Source organism: Peromyscus maniculatus, chromosome 7 (genome assembly GCF_049852395.1).
Source record: "Peromyscus maniculatus bairdii isolate BWxNUB_F1_BW_parent chromosome 7, HU_Pman_BW_mat_3.1, whole genome shotgun sequence".
Lineage (NCBI taxonomy): Eukaryota > Metazoa > Chordata > Mammalia > Rodentia > Cricetidae > Peromyscus > Peromyscus maniculatus.
The window spans coordinates 17,575,489-17,596,680 of NC_134858.1; the positions used below are offsets into that span (position 1 = coordinate 17,575,489).

Below are 21,192 nucleotides of genomic sequence, written 5' to 3' on the forward strand. Positions count from 1 at the left end.
AACCAAATGCTATTGGTTATTAATTTGATTTCCTTCTAATTTTCCCTTTGTTAATTTTGACATTTTCTTTTTGTTGTTGTTGTTGTTATTATTATTATTAAGAAATTTTCTCTGCATTTTACATACCAACCACAGGTGCCCCTCTCCTCCTCCCCCACCCTTCTTTGTTCATGAGTGTGTGTGCAGGTGAGCACCTCAGGCAGCTTTGCTTTACATTCCAGGTTGTCTTGACTTGATGAGATCCTTCAGAGCGCTGGGCTTCAGGTGTGCATCACCAGCACAGCTTTACCCTCCTTCCTTCCTTCCTTCCTTCCTTCCTTCCTTCCTTCCTTCCTTCCTTCCTTCCTTCCTTCCTTCCTTCCTTCTTTCCGGGTTTTTTTTTTTTTTTAAAGATTTATTTATTTATTTATTATGTATACAGAAGAGGGCACCAGATCTCATTACAGATGGTTGTGAGCCACCATGTGGTTGCTGGGAACTGAACTCAAGACCTCTGGAAGAGAAGTTGGTGCCCTTAACCTCTCAGCCATCTCTCCAGCCTCCTTCCTTGTGTTTTAAAAATCTATTTTTATTCTTCCTTTCCTGTGTACTATCTTTTTTTTTTTTTGCTGAGTTACCATTTCCATAAATTTTCATTTGATCTGTGCATCTATTTAGTAATTTCTTTGTAATCATACAATTTCAGTGGGCATCTACTTGATTGCACTGTTTGTTTAGGTTGGATTTTGAGATGGGGTCCTGATGGCTCAGCTCCAGAGGATGTGGCACTCCCTCCACTGACTATGAACCTGTTACCCTCCCGTCTCACTTCCCGAGGGCTGGGATTTAGCACAGTGCTCTTGAAATTAATGCTCTATGCACTCTCAGTCCTTTGAAAGGTAGTATAGAAGAATAGGTAAATGTGTATTTACAGTCTTACATTCATCTGTATACTTACCTGTTCTGATGCTATTTCACATGTGTGAGTGTATGCCTGTGTGTGTATGCAGAGGCCAGAAGAGTGTCAGAGTCCTTGGACTTGGAGTTGCAAGTGTTTGCATGGCAGGGCCTCATGAGTGTGCAGCAGGCACTCTTAACCTTTGAGCCATCTCTGTCTCTGTTGTCTCCTCAGGTACTGTTTCGCTCTATGGATTTAAATTATCTGCTAGCATGTTCTTTTGGTCTTGTATCTTGAAATTTTGCGTTAGTGGTTGTTTGGTTCTCTTTGCAGTCCTGCTGGGATTGTGCCTTAGGGCCTTACACATACAGGCAAGCGCTCTACTGCTGAACCACACCCAGGCCTGTCTGCCAGCAACAGGTGCTGTACAGGCGGTTCTTCTGGGTGTTTTGTCTTTTGGAAGGACAGTTTGGTTGAATGTATAGATCCTGGATGACAGCTCCTCCCCTCCTCCTCCTTCAGCACTGGGAACATGTGATTCCACTCTTAGTCAGCCGTTTTGTTTCTATGCATGTCTGTGTGCAGTCAGTCGTGAATGCATGTGCAAGAAGACGTCACATCCCCTGGAGCAGAGCAGCTGGCAGCTGTGAGCTGCCTGACATGGGCACTGAGACCTCAGCTGGTTCTTCTGCAAGAGCAGTATGTGCTCTCAACTTCTCAGACCTTGGTGCAGCCTCTTTTTTGGCCTCTGTTTCAGATGAGAATTCAGCCACCTGTTGCCTCAGTTCTCTTTTTTTATTGCCTGAAAATAATTATTAGCCCCACCCCCACCCCGGATGTTTGTCTGTTTTGCCTTATTGATTATCAGATTATCTCTTTGTCTTTGGATTTTTAGTGGCCTCCGTACAAAGCTGTCTTGATATTTATCCTTCTTGTTGTGTCCCTAGCTTGTCTGTGGATTATTTTGGTTTTGTCCGAGTGGAAAGTGGATCATCTTTTGATTCTGTGTTCATTGATTGAGCATGATCCACAATGGCTGAACTCTCCCACATCAGTCAGGAGTAAAGAAAAACATCCCGGACATAGTGACAGGCCAATCTGATACAACCTCAGTTGAGATTCCCTTCTCCCACGTGACTCTGTTTGGTGTTAGGTTGACAAAAGCTAACCAGCACAGTGGGAGTTGGTTCATTCTAGGAACTCTTGTTTTCTCCATGGTAGGTGCTGCCAGTTTTGGCTTGGCTCACTTTATTTTCCTAAGTCAATTCCTGGCTCCCTAAGTAAAGGCCTTATTTGCTACCACTTATGATCCTGTAGTAATCTGGATGAAATTGTGTGCAAACAACTGAGCCAGTGAGCTGTCTTGGTATCGCTGTGTGCACAGGGACCTTCATTTCAGAGCAGGGTTGTTTTCATGTCTGCCTAGGGCCCTTTTGATCTCTGCGCATTGTGACCTCCACTAGTCACATGCACATCTTCACTGGTAGTAGCATATACAGCTCCCTGGCTGAGATTGCAACTTTTCGACCAGGGGCAGGCAGGGACTCCATTGCTGCCAAATGAGTAGAAATGTCCTCGAACTTGGAGTCACAACCTGGGCCCCAAGTTAGGTCTGGCCACCTGTCCTCAATACTCCAATTAAAAGTGGAAAGCAATGCCAGGCGGTGGCGGCGGCGGCGGCGGCGGCGGCGGCGGCGGCGGCGGCGGCGGCGGCGGCGGCGGCGGCGGCGGCGCACGCCTTTAATCTCAGCACTGGGGAAGCAGAGGCAGGCGGATCTTTGTGAGTTCGAGACCAGCCTGGTCTACAGAGTGAGATCCAGGAAAGGCGCAAAGCTACACAGAGAAACCCTGTCTCGAAAAAAAAAAGTGGAAAGCAGAAAGATTTTGTAGATGTAATCAACCATCTTATTAAATAAGAAACAGAACCAATGCAAAGAAGAAAGCCAAGAGGTCAGAGCTAAGAGCTAAATCCTTATCCTTCCTCCTGTGGTAGTCCTACCTCTCTGAACCAGAGCTACTTCCTGTGTTAAAGTCTTTATATAGTTTCTGTTCTGCCTTCTCATTGGTTGTAAACCCAACCACATGACCACCTTGTCATGGCCTGTCTGTATAGACCTCCAGGTCTTCTATGGTTGGTATTGAGATTAAAGACATGTGTATCCAATACTGGCTGTATCCCTGAACACACAGAGACTTACCTAGCTCTGCCTACCAAGTGCTGGGATTACAAGCGTACGCCACACTGCCCTGCTTTCCTATGGCCTGCTAATAGCTCTGACCCCCGGGCAACTTTATTTATTAACATACAAATAACATTTTTTGTTGTTGTTTTTTTGTTTTTTTGAGACGGGGTTTCTCTGTGTAGCTTTGCGCCTTTTCCTGGAACTCACTTGGTAGCCCAGCCTGGCCTTGAACTCACAGAGATCCACCTGCCTCTGCCTCCTGAGTGCTGGGATTAAAGGCGTGCGCCACCATCGCCCGGCACAAATAACATTTTAATACAAATAAAATATCACCATAAGACTTAGTCAATGTGGCCACATTGGGAAGAGGGACAAGAGAACCAGCATAGCCCTCAAACCCGTCGTCAGGGTCCTAAAGTGAGATCAGAGTTTAAATAGAGGATCAGGGTTGTGCATGTCCAGTCAGTACCTATCATGGTATGGTGCCAGACCGTTATTGTTTGAGCTGCATTCTCGTCCTGTAAGGTGATTTGACAAGTTGTTAGAACTGTGTGAAATCTCTTTCTGAGAGACCAGTTTCTCCCGTGACTGGTAATGTTTCCTTCCCCCAGCATGAGATTCCTGGGGAAATTCCCATTTCTTTGGAGTCTGTTGTTTAAATAGTCTGATACATTGAGAGATTTGCAAAGTATGTAATTGTTGTTTTGTTTTGTTTTGTGTGTGTGTATGTGTTTTTCTTTTTCTTCTTCTTTTTTAAAAGATGATCTTTATTTCTACCAGACTGGTTATAGAACCTGTCACCTTGTCCACCTCCATGGTTTCCTAGCACAGCAGACTTCATCATATTATTGGGAGTGGGTGGGCTAGATTGAAGATTAAGCTGCAACTCTCTGCCCTGTTTTCCCCAGAAGTTAGCAGCATTTCCAAGATGAATGTTTCTTAGAATGTACTGTGCCCTGCCTAACTCTTGGAGCTTGAGTAGTCATTTTTTCAATCTTGTTCATTCAGTTCATGTCTCCGGGAAGGGAATATCCTGACCTCCTTCTCCTTTAGCTGTTTGTCCCACCCTATGTAATTCTAGCCTTGCTGTGACTCATTGGATAGCTTCTGCTTTTCCAAATTGGTTAGTGTGAGTGTCAGCCTTGTCTGTCCCCAGTGGTCTGGAGTTGCGTGGCACAGGGAAAACTTTGTCAGAGTTTGATTAGAACCGTTTAACAGATAGTTATGAATAAAAAACATACATTTTGTACCATTGGGGTTGAACCTTGCCACATGCTAGGCAGGTACTTTAGCATTGAGCTATGGCCCTGGTTGTTTTATTTTAATTTTAAACAAGATTGGACTACGTTGCTCTTATGACTCAAACTTAGAGTCTGTGATCTTTGGGTTCCTGAGTAGCTGGGGTTAGAGGCCTGTGGCAGTTACATACAGTATTTAAAAATATTTGTAGCAATTCTGTGAGAGTTCAGAAAAATCTGCTATGGACCTGCATGGTTCATGTGGGAGAACAAGAATGGCTCGGTACTGGGTAGTGCATTACTGTGTATTTGTTGAGCATGATCTGCAGAATTCCAGTGTTACCTGCTCAGTGTGCAGGGAGGCCCTTTAAGGAAGTAACATTCAGTCAGCTCACAAGTATTGGAAAGATGCCTCTTGTCTCCAGATGAGTGAGAACCTGTCCATAAAACTGGAGGTAAAACACGGGTATATTTAGTGAGGTCAGCTATGAAATTGGAAAGCTGCTTGAGTTGGTAGAGAGTAAAGGTATGGTGTGATTCCAGGAGGGATGTGCAGCCTGATTTGGAGAGCAACAGGTGTAGAAGTGCCCCAAAATACCCTTGCAAAGAACCTGCAACCCACTAGGAAAACTCAAGACATGTACCCAGCTGTTCAGAGGGAAGGGCAGCAAGACATAGACACCACAGCACGGGGGGAGCAAGGCTATGAGAGCATCTCTTTCCCTGGGAGCCCTGCAGGATGCTAGGGAACCGAGCTAGGGACACTAGGTGACATGGCACCTCTCTTGGTAGGAGGAGGAGGAGGAGCAGCCTCAGCCTGCACAGCCCCCCACACTGCCTGTGGAGGAGAAGAAGAAGATTCCAGACCCAGACAGCGATGACGTCTCTGAGGTGGACGCGCGACACATTATTGAGTAAGGGGTCCCCATTTGTCCTTATCTGCAAGCTCTATAAAGTGGCCAGAGTCCCAGTCTTTCCCTTTTCATTGGTTTTATTTTGTGTCAGGATTCTTACTGCATAGCCCAGATTGGCTTCAGACTTGATCATCCTCTCCCTAGGTGTCATCCCCCAGTCCTGGCAGCAGCCTCTGTAGGGCACATTCCTTTCCTACAGATTTCATTTGTATGTAGTAATTTGTTATAGGAAATGATTTCTTGGTCATCGTAAGCTCTCAGAGTACCGTTGGATGACAACACAGACCTGCCCGTCTACTCCTGTTCCAGCAGCCGCGTGCTGGCTCCTCCAGGGAGCCTGGTCCAGTCTCTTTCCTTTTTGTTTTGTTTGCACACACATATCCAGGCACTGTGGTGTGCATCTCTTCTCACTAAGCATCTGTCTGGGGTATGGCCCCGTGTCTACAGATGTTAGACAGCTGCTACCCTCTAGTGTAACAGTGTGATGGCCGCACAGTTTGCTCTCTGCTCTGGGCTCACCCCTGGTGCTGGGCATGCAGGTTTGCTCTTGGAAGCACAGTTAAAAATTAATGTACTGATTTGATCTCTGTGGTTGATGGGGGACCATTATAGAGAAATAAGATAAAGATTGGATCACTCAGATCTGAAACGTTCCCAATTCCAAATGTTTCTGTTTTCACAGTACTATTTTCTTTTCTGATTGGGAACTGTGAAATCATTAACATCTATATAGATATTCCAGCAAGTGAAAAACTTCAAAATCTTTTTTCCCCCAAGACAGAGTTTCTCTGGGTAGCTTTGGAGCCTGTCCTGGAACTCTGTAGACCAGGCTGGCCTCCACCTCCGAAGTGCTGGGATTAAAGGCGTTCACCACCAAACCTGGCAAAACTTCAAAATCTTAAACACATGAGAAGTTCAGATAAGAAATGATCAACCAGGTGGTGGCACATGCCTTTAATCCTAGCACTCCCAAGACTAGCCTGGTCTGCAGATTGAGTTCCAGGATAGCCAGAGCTACACAGAGAAATTCCATTTCAAAGAACAAAAACAACAACAACAAACAAAACAAAACAAAAGAAGAAAGAAATGCTCAACCTTGGGGGCTAGAGAGCTAGTTCAGTTCAGTGGTTAAAAGTACTTGCTGCCTTTGCAGAGGCCCTGATTAGGTTCCCAACACCTACATGGTGACTTATAACTATCTGTAATTCCAGTTCCAGGGGACCCTCTGACTTCCATGGGTATCAGGCCCACACATAGTGTATATACATACATACATACATACATGCAAATATTCATACATATAAAATAGGTAAGTCTTTTTTTAGAAAAAAGGAAATGTTGAAAGAAAGAAAAGCAATGTTCAACCTGTGCTTTAAAATCTACAGGAGAAATAGATGAGAAGAACCTTCCCTCCAGTGGTGCTAGGTACATCAATGGCTTCATAGGGAAAGTTGATCTACAGATAGCAAGCATGAGAACCAGATTGTGGATTCCTGGCACCTTCATTAATGCTGGGTGGGCATAGTGGTCTGCCTATAATTCTACTTCATGGAAACCAAAGAGCCAGGATCCCCAGAGCACACTGGAGAACTGTACTAGCCATATTGGTGAGCTCTGGATTCAAAGTGAGAGATCCTGCCTCATTGAGTGGAGAGTAATTGAGGAAGACTTGGTCCTCCTTATACACAACACTCAAAAATAAGAAAATAAGAGCTTAACGTGACTGTTTCCTAGGGTTTTTAGCCAGAGTTTCACTGTGTAACTCTGGTTAGTCTTGAACTCTGAATGTAGACTATGGAACATACAGATCCACCTGCCTCTTCCTCTGGATTGCCAGCCAAGATTGTAGGCTGGCGCCATGGTACCTGGCTGGAGCTATTTGCTAAAAGATAAGAATGAAGATGCACAGCACACAGCGAATGGATGGAAGTTGAATTGCACACATCTGCTACGTTGAGAGTAATGGGGGCAATGAGTCAGTGATGGTGAATTTTAAATCCTTTGAAATTTTTAGTTTTATTATTTTAATTTTTTTGTAGTGGAGATAGCCTCATTTTAGTTTTAATTTTTAAAGGTTTTGTTTTATTTGGAGACAGGATCTCACTGTGTAACTCAGGCAGTCCTGTAACTTACTGTGCAAACCAGTCTGACATCAAAATCACAGAGATCCATTTGCCTTTGCCATGATCAAAGGCTTGTGCTACATGCCTGACTATAACCCCTCTCCACCTCCTGCCCCCCCCCCCTTTTTAATTTTGAGGTGAGATCTCACTGTGTAGCCCAGGCTGGTTTCAATCCTGAAATCATTTTACTTCCTGAATGCTGGAGTTATAAGTGAGTGTAACCATGTCATACAGTTTAAAATCACTCTTTCTGTGACAAATAAGGGGCCGTTGAGTTGGCTTCTCTGGTTAAAGCACTGCCAGTCCTAACAAAGTGAGTTAGATTCCCTAGAATTCATATGCTTGGTGGTACATGCATGTACCACCCATGCACTAATGAATTTATAATTGTTAGAAAAAGAGAGGCTAGAGAGACGGTTCAGCAGTTAAAAGTGCATACTGCTCTTACAGGAGACCTGAGTCTGATTCCTGGCCCCAGTGTCAAGGGGTTCACAACTGTCTTTAACTCAAGCTCTAGGGCATCCAGTACCAGCTTGTGGCCTCTTAGGGTTCCTGTACTTATAAACACAAGACCCCTCCGACTCATACACATAATTAAAAATCAAATCTTTTAAAAAAGAAAAAGAACTTATTGAGCCAGGAATGAAGTGGATGCCTGTAATGCCAACACTCAGGAGGCAGGACTGTAAGAAGTTCAAGGCCAACATGGTCTATGTAGCTAGTTTCAGGCCAGCCATGGCTACAATAGTGAGACCTTGTCTTTGAAAGAAAGAAGAAAAGTAAAGGGCCAGTGAGATGACTGGCTGTATTGATAATGGTGCTTGATGCTAAGCCTGATAGACTGAATTTGGTCCCCAGAGCCCACTCACTGGAAGAAGTGAGCTGTCTCTGACTTCCACATGTATGTGATGGCTTGTGTACACCCCTACATATACACAAATAAATGGTTTCTTAAAACCTCAGAAAGTAAAATGAAAAATAAATTCTTGAACCAGGTCCTGAAATGGGAGGCACAGGCAGGAGGATGACAAATTCAAGACCAGTCAGGGCTACATGCTGAGACCCTGTCTCAGAAAGATGAAGGTAATGTAAACAGCAGCAGCCAAGTGCCGTCAGATTGGATCCCAAAAGCACCCACATAAAAGTGCTGGTTCTGTGAGCAGCTAGCTGCTCCTTAGCACCAGTACCTCCTGTCGTCACTGGCAGAGCCTTCACCAGCCTGTGTCAGTGGCCTTGGGACCTGTGTTGTCTCGGGGCAGTCAGCTGATCCTTAGGTTGGGATCAGCTGCTAACTATGCTGTGGTTCCCACCTCTGTGTTCCCTGCAGTTTAGTCCGTAAGTTACAGGCAGAGGCAGCTAATTCAAGCTAGTGGCAGCACATTGTCACAGACAGGAGCCTGTGTTCTTACACAGCTTGTGCCCCTCCAGGAACGCCAAGCAGGATGTGGATGACGAGTACGGCGTGTCCCAGGCCCTTGCTCGTGGTCTGCAGTCCTACTATGCTGTGGCCCATGCTGTCACAGAGAGAGTAGACAAGCAGTCAGCCCTCATGGTCAACGGCGTCCTCAAACAGTACCAGGTAAGGCAGGAGGCATCAGGGAGGCCGGGTGGCTGTTGGCTGTACTTAGGTACAATTTTCCCATCTGGTTTTGTTTCCTCTGAAACAGGGTCTCAATGTGTATTCCAGGTTGGCTTGGAACTCATTATGTAAACTAAGTTGGCCTCAAACTAAACAGAGATCCATCTGTCTGTGCCTAAGGAAAGGTGTATAGCACTGTCCCCAGACAGTTTTCTCATCTAAGGCAGCTATGGTCAGATAGGTTAACTGCCAGAAGGTAATAACACTTCAGTAAGCCACCAGGTGCTTGCACTAGGCAGAGGAGCACTGTATGCACAAAGAACTTAGCCTCTCAGTGCAGACATGGGCCTTGCATGGATGCTCTGTATCATACCTCAGACACATAGTCACCTGGACCTCTGGTCAGGACTTTGTTCTGGGAGCAGAGGAATGGCCCTTCCTGTGGTGGGAGGGTTTTCTATGAGGGTGACAAGACCATAGCTGTTAACTGTTCCCAAACTGGCTGGGAAATTCTTCTATGTCTGGGTAGTAAAGTCTTATCTCTGAGGTTCCAGAAGGGAGCTAGCCACACTCTATCCAAAGATTATGTCTCCCTGCTTCTGTTTGACTGTGGTCTCTGTTCTTGCCCACTCTTCTTAGGAGAACTCTTAGACTGTGTAGCTTCCAGAGGCAAATCAGCATTCACTGGAACTTTCCACAGGCCAGTATAATTAAAAGCATTACAGGTTGCCCAGGTCCTACCTAATGTGTTAAAAAAAAAAAAAAAGTCCAAACTTTCTTCCCTTGTGTTATATTCAGTTGGAAAGCTTCTATGCCAGGCTTGATGACCTCAGTTCAATCCCTTACACCCACATGGTGGAAGGCATAATTTCTGCCCACACTTGTAATACATCCATGTAATAAATTTTTGTGTTTGGTGCTGGGGCTGGAGCCCAGGGTCTTGTGTGAGGTCGGCAAGCACTGTACCCTTGAATACCTCTTCAGCCTTCCTTTAGTTGTTAACATCATGATAACATTTAGGTAGTTGTTGGCTATTTGATGTTTTCATCTCACATTCCCTTGAACCATAATGGTTCTGGCATTGAAGTATCCTGTTGTGGCAGGCTTCCCTGTGTGGTCCATGGTTCTGTGCCAGGCAATGCTGCTGGCTGTTAAGGGCCATCCACTCCTTCTTTTAGTCCACTGTACCTCAAAGCACTACCACACTCCTGAGAACGAGAAGGTTCTAGGAAGGAGGTTAGAGAGATGACTCAGTGGATAAAGCACTTGCCACACAAAAATGAGGAACAGAGCTGGGCGGTGGTGGCACACGCCTTTAATCCCAGACCAACCTGGTCTACGTACGGAGCTAGTTCTAGCACAGTCAGAGCTACACAGAGAAACCCTGTCTCATTAAACCAAAGGGGAGGGGAGATTCAGATCAGAATTCTGATCTCTAAACTGGCATGAAAGCCAGGCAGGTGGTGTGGCTGCCTGTAACCCCACCACTTGACTTGCGAGGTGGAGACATCATCTCCAAGGCAAGCTGGCTAACTAGACTTGGCAAATCATAAAGTTATTGGTTCAGTGAGAGATCCTGTCTCAGTAAATATTAAGGAAGTTGAGATTGATTAAGAAACACCGATAAATAACATCTGGCCTCCACATACGTATATGCATGAATACATGGCCTGTACATCACACACAATAAAAACAAGTTTTAGGTGACCCATGCCCACACTTAAGAGCCCTTAAGGTCCCCTTACCTACACTTCAGCAATCTTAATTCTGAGCTTCTCTTTGTCTCCTAATCTATGCACTGAAGCCTGTCTTTAAAGCATTTAGAGGTAGAGAAATGGCTCAGTTGGTCAAGGGCAATTGTTGTTCTTGTAGAGGACCTCGGTTGATTCCCAGCACCCACATGGTAGCTCAGATCTCTAAGTCCAGTCCCAGGGGATCTAACACCATATTCTGTCCTCTGCAGGCATAAGACACACACATGTGTCACACATACACATATGCAGCCAAAATACTCATGCACATAAAATAATAAGTCTAAAATTATTAAAATATATTTATTAATAAATAGGTTGGTTTCTGAGGTGGCGTCTCATTCATGTGGTCTCTGGACTTCCTCTCTGGCATACCTTGGCCAAGAGCCAGAATGCAATGGCGCAGCTTCCAGCCTCATTTTCAGATACTTGTAAAGAGATCTGGGATTCAGGTGTGCCTTATGAGCAATTGAATATGTAGAGAGAGGGTCGGCTTAGTAGTTTGGATAAACACAGTACATGATGCAGAAGAGTTTGAATCTACATCAAAGACAAGGAAGCAGCTCCATTGGATCATGCTGATAGGAGAGCCTGTGACTCTGCTACAGTGTATTTTGGCTAGCAGTGACAGAGGAGTGAGACTGGAGAAGGCAGCAGTGGTTGAAAGGTGTCTTCTGCTGGGAGCACAGCATGAAACATTAGTCATAGCCTTCTGATAGCCATCAAATTATTGTCAGGTAGCAGTTAGTGCTGTGAGGTGGCTTTCATTAAAAATAAATATCTGAGCAGTGGTGGTGCATGCTTTTAATTCCAGCACCTGGGTGGTTCTCTGTGAGTTTGAGGCCAGCCTTATCTACAGTGTGGGTTCCAGGACTGCCAGGGCTGTTACAAGTGAAACCCTGTCTCAAAAAACCAAAAATAGAACGCTAAAAGCAAAACAAAATAAAACCAAAAAACATTTTTAGCACAGTTCCCTTGTGCTTTCATAACACAAGCATGGACAAGGTGAGCACAGCAGAAAAATTGGGTATTCCAGGGCAGAGTACCTTGTAGGGTATTTACAAGTGGCATATTTGTTGTGTGAACGTGGTCCTCACATTTCTGACCTTACAGATCAAGGGCTTGGAGTGGCTGGTTTCCCTGTATAACAACAACCTGAATGGCATCCTGGCTGATGAGATGGGGCTGGGAAAGACCATCCAAACCATCGCGCTCATCACATACCTCATGGAGCACAAGCGTATCAACGGGCCCTTCCTCATCATTGTGCCTCTCTCGTATGTATGAGCCTGACTCTGTTCACAGCCTGGGTTCTGCAGGGCAGACGTGGATTGTCCAGAGTGTAGCATGGGGTTGGTCTGGAGCCTCTGTGACCTCCTTCCACGTGTCTTCACATTGTGGCCACCTTCTGTCTGTCTTTACATGGTTGTCTCTTAGGTACAGAATAGGATGAGACACTGCATCAGTCATGTCTGAGTTCCTGAGTATGAAGACTGCAGTGCATCTGCTGGAGAGACAGACACACGGCAGCCCATTGCTGTCTGCCTCCAGCTCTGAGGGCAGTTGTGGGGAATCCACCCATATATCCCATGGGTCAGCTCTTACTGATTTCTTTAGTTGCCCCTTACTCCTCCTAGGGAATGGAAAGGCTGCTTTGGCTCTGTTAAGCAAAAGCTTTTGTACTCTCATACCCATTGTGCCCAGCATCTCCTGTATGACATCTTAGCTTGGCATACACAGCACGGGGCCAAGCTGGCTTGTATCTGGCATCCTGCAGTTCTTGGTTTCAGCAGGTTTGGAAATCTGTTGGCTTAAAAAACAGTTGATCTGTTGAGCCCTCCCTTGGGCTGGCTCTCATTGGCCCAGGCTGGGGTATACTTCTGGGCCTCAGTCAGCCCCTGGCCTATGAGCATAGTCCGATGGCTTCTGTTGTCTGTGTATGTGACTGGGCCTCATCCTAGAGTGCAGCCCCTCAGCAGCACTACCATATGTTCATTCCGAGCCCCTAGTCTCCAATCTTCGTTCTTTACAGACTTGTCACATCACATCTGAGGCCTGGACAGGAAGTTTGTTCCTTGGTTAGGGTTTGTCTGAAGTCTCTGGGGGTTGGGTTCTACCCACTCCATGTGTCAGCAGAAGCCTGAAATGCTACTTTGTTCTTCCACGGGTTAGGCATAGTGACCTTGGCCCAACTGCACAATACCCTCCAGGCACCTTCCCTGTCATGCTGAAGGTTTCCCTTGGTAGTTCAGTGTCTAGTGGTGGTCCCGGGCTCTAGCTGGTGCCCCATTTCCTCTGCTGCTGCAGACATCACGGCCACCACAATACGAGGCCTGCCTGCAGTGATTATTTCAGGGCTGCCAAACATGACTGTACACCTGCATGTTTCCTTCGGCTGCTCATTGTACTTCTCCTAGGAAGAGCTATCACTCTCTCTTTCCATTTGCTTTATTCCTTCCTTTGTTCTGGTGGTGGGTGACCACAGACAATCACCGACTCACTAAGAGATCCTCACACTTAGTTCTCAGTTTCCCTTGGAATACATCTTTGTTCCTAAGGTTCAGTCACAGGTGAGGCCTCCGCTGGCACGGTGCCACCGAGTGCACTCTAACCTCAGGTACTTAGACTAGTTTTGCTCTTATGTTCATTATTCTGTCCAGGCTCGCTTGTTAGGGCTCCATACTTTGGGCCTGTCATGGGTCATCCGTATTTCCATAATTTGGACTTTGATACATTTTTATTGTCATTTATGTTGTAAGACAGATTCTCGCTAGGTATCACAGGCTGGCCTTGAGCTCAAGATTCTGATGCAGCTTTCCGAGTGCCTCCGCACTACTTTGGTTTGAGGTGCTGGGTGTGGAGCTAGGTTTTCAGAATGCTAAACAAGTGTTTGCTGCCACACCATGCCCTAGGCCTGTGTGGATGTGTACTTCATTGGCTCCTGCTTTGTCCTCAGCTTCATGGCTGCATTGTGCCCGTGACTGGAAGTGAAGTCCCTCATTTTCCCTCCTGTCTGTGTTGCCCACAGCATGCCATGGCAACCCTGACCATGCCACTCGGACGGGATCTTTGCTGGGTGCTTGTGGTTTTCTCTACCACTCGACTGTTGGTTTTTCTGCGTCGGTTTCTCCGTATAGCCCTGGCTGTCCTGGATTCACGCTATAGGTCAGGCTGGCCTCTGCCTCCCGAGTGCTGGGATTAAAGACTCGCCCACCAAGCCCAGCTCTACTAACTTGTATTGGGTGCTCAGGGATGCGGATATGGAGCTGTCTTTATAGGTGGATGCCGCAAGTAGCATTTGGAGTTCTTCCCTTTTGCCACTCCATTTCCTACCAGTGAGAATGTGAGTGTTTGTTGCTTTGGCCTATGCATTAACACTGGTTCATTTCTTTTGCTTTTCCAATTGTTTGGATTTGGCCTCTCTTAGTTGGGATCCCTATCCTTGTAGCAGGCTCCTTCTGAGGTTAGAGCATTTCTTGCTTTTTGTCCCAGCTGATTTCTCCTGTCCCAGTTCTGTATCCACTCATTCCCTAAGGAGCCTCAGTGTTAGAAACCATACTGTATAGTCACTCATGAGGCTGAGGCAGGAGGATTGTTGCAAGTTTGAGGTCAGCCTGGGCTGCATGATGTTCCAAACTTATCTGGGAAATAGGATGAGACACTGTTTCAAGGAAAACAAAAGGGGATAGAGAAATGACTCTGGTTAGTGTAGTGCCTGTTGCTCTTCCAGAGACCAGAGTTCATTTCCCAACATCTCAGTGAAACTGCCTTAAAACTGCCCGTAACTCCTGACACGTTTATTTCACCCAGGGGCCCATGCGTGCCGGGGCTGAGGTGGAGCTTCCACCACAACAACTATAGGCGCAGCGGATCAGACTTTCTCCTGTCTTGCTGTTTGTCTCCTGCTCTCCTCAGCAGGAGTCTCTGCCAGTTGGACTAAGGAACTGCTTCCCACTGCAGGACAGCTGCTTTGTCTGAAGCTCACAGCGTGTAGTGAAAACCGTTGCTGTGACAAAACTGCACGACCAAGGCATCTTAGGAAGGAGGAAAGCTTTTTATTGGCTTAGGATTTTAGAGAGTTAGTGGTGGCAGAGTAACCTGAGAACTCAAATACTAATGCACAAGTGTGAGCAAAGAGAGATACTGGAAATATGGGGTCCTGGGAGTAGAACCCAGGTCCTCTGAAAGAGCAGCCAGTGCTCTCTTTTTTCTTTTCTTTTTCTTCCCTTCCCTTTCCTTTCTTTTTCTTTTTGATTTTTTTTTTTCTTTCTTCAAGACAGGGTTTCTCTGTGTAGTTCTGGTGCCTGTCCTGGATCTCACTCTGTAGACCAGGCTGGCCTCGAACTCACAGAGATCCGCCTGGCTCTGCCTCCTAAGCAGGATTAAAGGCGTGCACCACCACCGCTCGGCCGAAGCCAGTGCTCTTAACTACTGAGCCATCTCTCCAGCCCTTAACTTTTATTTTAAGTGCATTGGTGTGAGGGTTTCAGACCTCCTAGAACCGGAGTTACAGGCAGTTGAGAGCTGCCATGTGGTTGCTATGAATTGAACCTGGGTCCTCTAGAAGAACAGCCAGTGCCCTGCTGAGCCATCTCTCTAGCCCTCCAGAGACACACCTCTTACAGCAGGCTACACCTCCTTGCCCTTCCCAAAGAGTTTCAGCCACTGAGCCCAAATATTCAAATATAGGAGCCTATGGGGCCATTCCCATTCAAACCACCACAGCAGTCCACAGCCATGGTTCAGGAGCTCCTTGCTTCTGCCTCAGTGGATGTGACCCTAGACTTACTACAGTCTTTCCACATGGCACCTGTCTAGGAATATGCTCATCACTCTCACCCCCTCCTGGTTAGCCGCACTGCCTGTACCCGGGTGTCTTAGCGTCCCATCCCCAGCTGTCACTTCCTGCCCGCTGCTCTGCTCTTCCCATGTAGAGTTCCTTGGCTTGTATCCCTGCATCTATCTGTCCTGATTGCCGGGCTCCTTAGGACATGCTGGCTGTCCTCCCCCTACTGCATGGCTCCATGGCCCTCAAGCCTTCTCTTCCTGCCTTTCTTGGGCTTCCATCATGCTTTGCAATAGTATGATAGTAGCTCAGCCTGTGTCAGGGGTGTGGCTAGTATTCCCTAAGGGCGGCCTCCTATCTGGGCATAGGGTAGGCCCAATAGCTCCCAGTGCTGCCAGGCACCCAGGCTCCTGGTTCTTTACTTTGGTTGGTTGGTTGGGTTTTTGTTGTTTGGTAGTGGTGCACACCTTTAACCCCAGCACTCTGCAGGCCATCTCTGTGAGTAGTCCTGAGCGAATTCCAAGACAGCCAGGGCTACACAAAGAAACCTTATGGAGAGATGGCTCAGAGGTTAAGAGCACTGACCACTCTTCCAGAGGTCCTGAGTTCAATTCCCAGCAACCACATGGTGGCTCACAACCATCTGTAATGAGATCTGGTGCCCTCTTCTGGCCTGCAGGCTGAACACTCACTGTATACATAATAAATAAATCTTTAAAAAAAGAAAAAAAGAAACCTTGTCTTGAAAAACAAACAAACAAACAAACCAAAACCAAACAAACAAGTGACCAACGAACAGTAAATGTGAAATTCCAGGACAGCCTCTCTAGCCTCTCCTTACTTTTAAAGTTTTATTTATCTTTTTTTTTTTTAATTCTATATATATCTTTCACATCATGCATCTTGATGTCATTCATTTCTCCATCCCTTTGTATCTGCTCTCTGCCCCTGCCAACTCCCCCCACCAATAAAACAAAATTTATGAGAAAAAAATGAAAAGCTCGTCATGGAAGCTGCTGTGTAAAACAGTGAGTCACACAGTACCTCTTTGTCCATATATCTTTACTTGCAAGGGTTCATTGCAAAGAGTCATTGATCTGGTTGAGGCCTCTGATTTCTGTTACGCTATGGATGCTGGGCCTCCCTGGGACTCATGTGTTGTGGAGATCCTGTAGCTTCGGGTGTGTGGGTCAGGCCCCTTCACGTACTCCAGCAGATCATACATGGGGTGCATGTTGGGGTGGGCCAGCTCATAGCCCTGGTTCTGTGTTTGGACAGCTGCAGGGTTGGTCAGCCCGCCGGTTCTCCCTGTCCTCACCACCAGGGGGAGCGCTCCAGCACTGCCCCGGCTGATTCACCTCTTGAAGCAATGAGCAAGGGGGCAGGGCCAGTTCTCCTGCCTTCATGCCCTCAGGTTGGGCTGTCCCACACCTGCACCATCAGAGCCAGCTCCACTGTATCGGACAGTCGAGGGGTAGGGACAGCTCTTCCATTCCCATGACCCCAGGGCCACCTCCTCCACTCATGCCCACCACAAGTCAGATGATTAATGGGCACAGCTCCTCCTGCTCACAACCTGTTTGTTTTTTGAGACAGGATTTTTCTGTGTAGCCCTGCCTCTACCTCTTGAGTGCTAGGATTAAAGGAGTGAGCCACCACTGCCTTTAAGTGCTCTTTCCTTCACTCTTACTTGGTGACAGCTGTCTGTAGGCTGTGCACCTTATGGCTGCAAAGTGACTACACTGTCTCTATCGTCTCACCTGGGTTGCTAGAAGGATGGCAGAGTAAGGGCCTTGGTAGCATATTCCAGCTAAGCTTAACCCTTTGCCAGTGTGACCCCAGGAATTGGAACTGTCACTAGATGGGACAGTTAGGCATTTACCAGAGAGCCTAGGAGTGGAGTTTCTGGGAGGAAAACCAAAAATGGAGAGCAATCTCTATATCTTGAACCATATCTATCTCAGCCATTTCTCTCCTGCTCAGTCTCCTGGGATTGTCCAAGGAAGAAGGCTCTCAGGTCTGTCCTGAGGAAAGGTCTTGGTTCTCCCCCTTCTCCTGTGCTCCTGGTCTTTGCTTACACTCTGCTTTCCCCCTTCTGGGTCAGGTCATCTATAGCTTCCAGTGTTGGTCTCTGAGTTGGTGCCAGGTTCACCATGTGTCCTGTATTTCCATGTGTTGAACCGCAGTCTCTGACATTGGGAGGCCAGGCCCAGTCGCTGCAGCAGATCTGTAGTGTCTCACATACTGGAGACAGGGCTGGCTACCTAAGACCTGTGCTGGCTCTGCCCTGGGCCAGCTGTACCGGCACCATATCTTCGTGTGTCTGTTCTTCCCGTCTGGAACAGGGTGTTATCCTTTTCTCTCTGGCTGCCGCCACCTCACCCTTCCCACCCCTGTGCACAAAGCTCTTATGGGGCACATTAAGTTTACTATGGTATTCTGAATACCAGGCCTGTCAGCTTCTCTGTTGTCTAGTTGAGAAGAATGTGACTGTCCCTTCCTTTCCCTGCAGGACGTTGTCAAACTGGGCATATGAATTCGACAAGTGGGCCCCCTCAGTGGTGAAGGTTTCCTACAAGGTACGTCATCGGAGACACAGGCATGGGCAGGGAGGGCAAAGGAGCACAGAGAGACAGACGCCCGTATGTGTTAGAGACACAAGGCTCCCTCCCAGGCCTGGCGCTTATTTGATGCACATGTGGTGTTGTTAGTCATTATGCAGAATGGATGGTTATGTATTTTGTGGCATAAATACTTTTTTTTTTTTTAAGTCAAAACTAAATGCTCCATTTTTGGAAACATGGTTTCTGCAGTATATATTTTAATATACATGATAGACATGGATAAGTTCACTGGAGAATTGTCTTCATCAGAACTCTGGTTAAAACCCATTTGTATATGAGAACAGAACTAACACAGACCATTGATGTGGCATGATGCTGAGTGTTCTGAATACCTAGCCAGGCCTGTGCTGCATCGTGCTCACTGTATTAGGATGGGGCCTGTAGCCCACAGATGTGGGCATCGGAAACAGGTCGAAAGGGCACCGGTCCACCGAAGCATAGCACTGTTGACTTCTGCCTCAGGCTCTTCGTCCTGTGCCTCTGATGTACGGACATTGTTGCTGTGTGGTAGAGCTTGATGTGTCTAGAAGGTAGTCAGGGAGGCACCTGGGGACTAGAAATGAGGAAGGACTGGGCAGTGGGGAGGAGCCAGGTGATTGTAGTGGTTATTGCCTGGTCAAGGAGAGGACCTAGCTTCCAGGTTAGGAAGAGGGGAGGGGATGAGACACCAGCAATGATGTAGGCAGCCCTGTTTCCCCAGGTGCCCTGTGTCCATTCCTCCCCTGCAGCGGGTGTTCCTCATGGCAGAATCAGAGAAGGCTAGCAGTCTTGCCCAGCAAAATCTCAGAATACCTTTGGCAAGGACCATCTTCCTTCTTCAGGAACACTCTTCACTAGTTTAAACTGTTTGCATCCCGTCTCTACAGGGCTCTCCAGCAGCAAGACGAGCTTTCGTCCCCCAGCTTCGCAGTGGGAAGTTCAATGTCTTGTTGACCACCTATGAGTATATCATCAAAGACAAACATATCCTGGCCAAGGTAGCGTATCCTCACCTAGAACACAGTAACACAGTAGGCCTTAGAGCTCAGGCTGTAAATGACCTTGATGCCTGATAGACCTGTGTCAGCTCCTTGCAAGGACTCCCTCAGTGCTTCATCTGCACAGATAGCAAATCACAGCTGCTGTGCACTTGTGTGGTGCACAGCCTTGCCCTGGCTCCGTCAGCAGCCTAAGCCGACCCTGGGTCAGGTACGGATTCCCCACAGAACCTGGACAAGTACCTCTCACCCATCTCCCACAGCCTCTATTCGAGAGCCTTTTCACTTGTCTCCTGACTTCCTTGAGTGACCTATCCGATTGAGACAAGGCCACCCGGGTATGTGGTCCTAGTGGGCCTCTTCTTGGGGTTGGGCTATCCCATAACATTGACTGTGGATCCTAGTGGACACTTTAGGGAGCAATTGAAGGTGAGCAGTATGGTGGAGGTATGTTAGGATGCTGGTCTAGAGCAGGGCCCCTGTCCAGGGCGGCCTTGCCTGATGGTACTGAGAGCTGTAAGTGGCATGAAATTACCCAGTCTCTATCTGTCCAAGCTTGTTTTCCTAGTGTGGACCGGGATGGAAGCCGGGGGGCTAGGCTGGGCCCCCATGGCTGGTGTTCCAACAGGAAGTATTAAAGAGCTCACATGGGGATGGGACCCTCTGCCCGTAGCCAGATTTCCCTGCACAGTGCTAGCAATGTGTGCACTCACTGGTTTCCTAGCCTGCAGGTGATTACACCAGTGCAGCCTTTACCATATAGGCCTTCCACAGGGCACCATCTCTAGTGTACAAAACCAAATCCACCCCAGGCCATGCATGAGGCCCTGAAAATACCCTTCCTTGCTTCCCGGCAGTGGTTCACATTGATGTAAATGCCAAGCTTCTGTATCTTCAAATGGTACCTTGAACAGTCCTGTTGTGAGAGATGGAAGTCATTGTGGTTATAGGAGACATAGCCAGGAATCTTCCTGGGGCTCCTACCCCATCCTCACACTGTCCAGCCCTGTCCTTGGGGTGTGGAGCCCCTGGCAGACTGTCGAGGAAAGGTCTGGCACTGCCCCACCCGGAAGCCACATTCAGCCGTGTTTGTGTCGCTGCTGTAGTGGCATGGCTGCTCGTGGCAAATGTTCCAGGTGCCTTCCAGTTGGGGGTGAGGTGCTGAGCACTGTCTCCTGTCACTGTTTGGGAAACCAGAGTTCTTTTTGTGTCCTGACAACACAATCTGGGCTCAGCTCTTTAATCGTGTGTCCCCACTTCGTGTGTTGGAGAGTCTATGTCTGGGGGTTCCCACCAGACACACTGGTCACTTGGCAACCCTGCTACCACATCTTGTCTTTGCAGATCCGCTGGAAGTACATGATTGTGGATGAAGGCCACCGCATGAAGAACCACCACTGCAAGCTGACCCAGGTCCTCAACACACACTACGTGGCCCCTCGGCGCCTGCTTCTGACAGGCACTCCACTGCAGAACAAGCTGCCTGAGCTCTGGGCACTGCTTAACTTCTTGCTGCCCACCATCTTCAAGAGCTGCAGCACCTTCGAACAGTGGTTCAACGCCCCCTTTGCCATGACAGGAGAGAAGGTGAGCTTGCCTGGGGTAGAGAGTGGCTGCTGAGGAGCTGTCCCAGGCTCAGCCACCCGAAACTGGCTGTGTTTTCCTCCTGTCCACACAGCAGCACAGCCTGTGCAGTCACCAGGACTCCAGTCGGCGGCAGTCAGGTGTCCCAGTGGGGACTGTGGAACCTCCATGAGGATCAGGTCTTGCCGGGAGGGTGTCACGGAGCTCACAAAGTTTAGTTAAGACATCTGTGGGGTCCGACTTGGACGCTGTTTACAAAGAACACTACAGCTAGTATCTTGTCCAGTTGCTGGGAGGTGGGGCTGCGTCTAAAGCCCACACTCTCCGTACTATGGAGAGCAGGTCTTCTGGGGGAAGGAAGACACGTCTTTATCTGCTCTGCTAGCCCACAGCAAGCCCTGTGCACTGTGAGGGCGTTAAACAACTAGCCTGTGAGCCTGGCCAAACCCACAGGCTGCTGACCGCTGCCATTTGTTCCTCTTAAGGCCTTCTTAGGTTGTAGAAAGGCATCCATTGCTCTCATCTGCAAGTCCCCTTCCTCCCTGGAGGCATGCTG

General features: G+C 47.7%; 1 protein-coding gene across 12 annotated transcripts in view; it reads left to right on the top strand.

The window, feature by feature from the left end:
- Smarca4 (SWI/SNF related BAF chromatin remodeling complex subunit ATPase 4) overlaps positions 1-21,192 on the top strand; it is a 94,007-nt gene that overhangs the window by 36,637 nt on the left and 36,178 nt on the right. For 10 of the 12 annotated variants that reach the window (XM_042280512.2, XM_076575862.1, XM_076575858.1 and 7 more), the window contains exons 14-19: positions 5,091-5,212; positions 8,764-8,914; positions 11,779-11,942; positions 17,964-18,030; positions 18,942-19,052; positions 20,397-20,639. In XM_042280512.2, the coding sequence (XP_042136446.1) occupies positions 5,091-5,212; positions 8,764-8,914; positions 11,779-11,942; positions 17,964-18,030; positions 18,942-19,052; positions 20,397-20,639 (858 nt within the window). The remainder of the gene's footprint in view (positions 1-5,090; positions 5,213-8,763; positions 8,915-11,778; positions 11,943-17,963; positions 18,031-18,941; positions 19,053-20,396; positions 20,640-21,192) is intronic. The other 2 variants (XM_076575860.1, XM_076575866.1) reach the window with 1 other exon arrangement.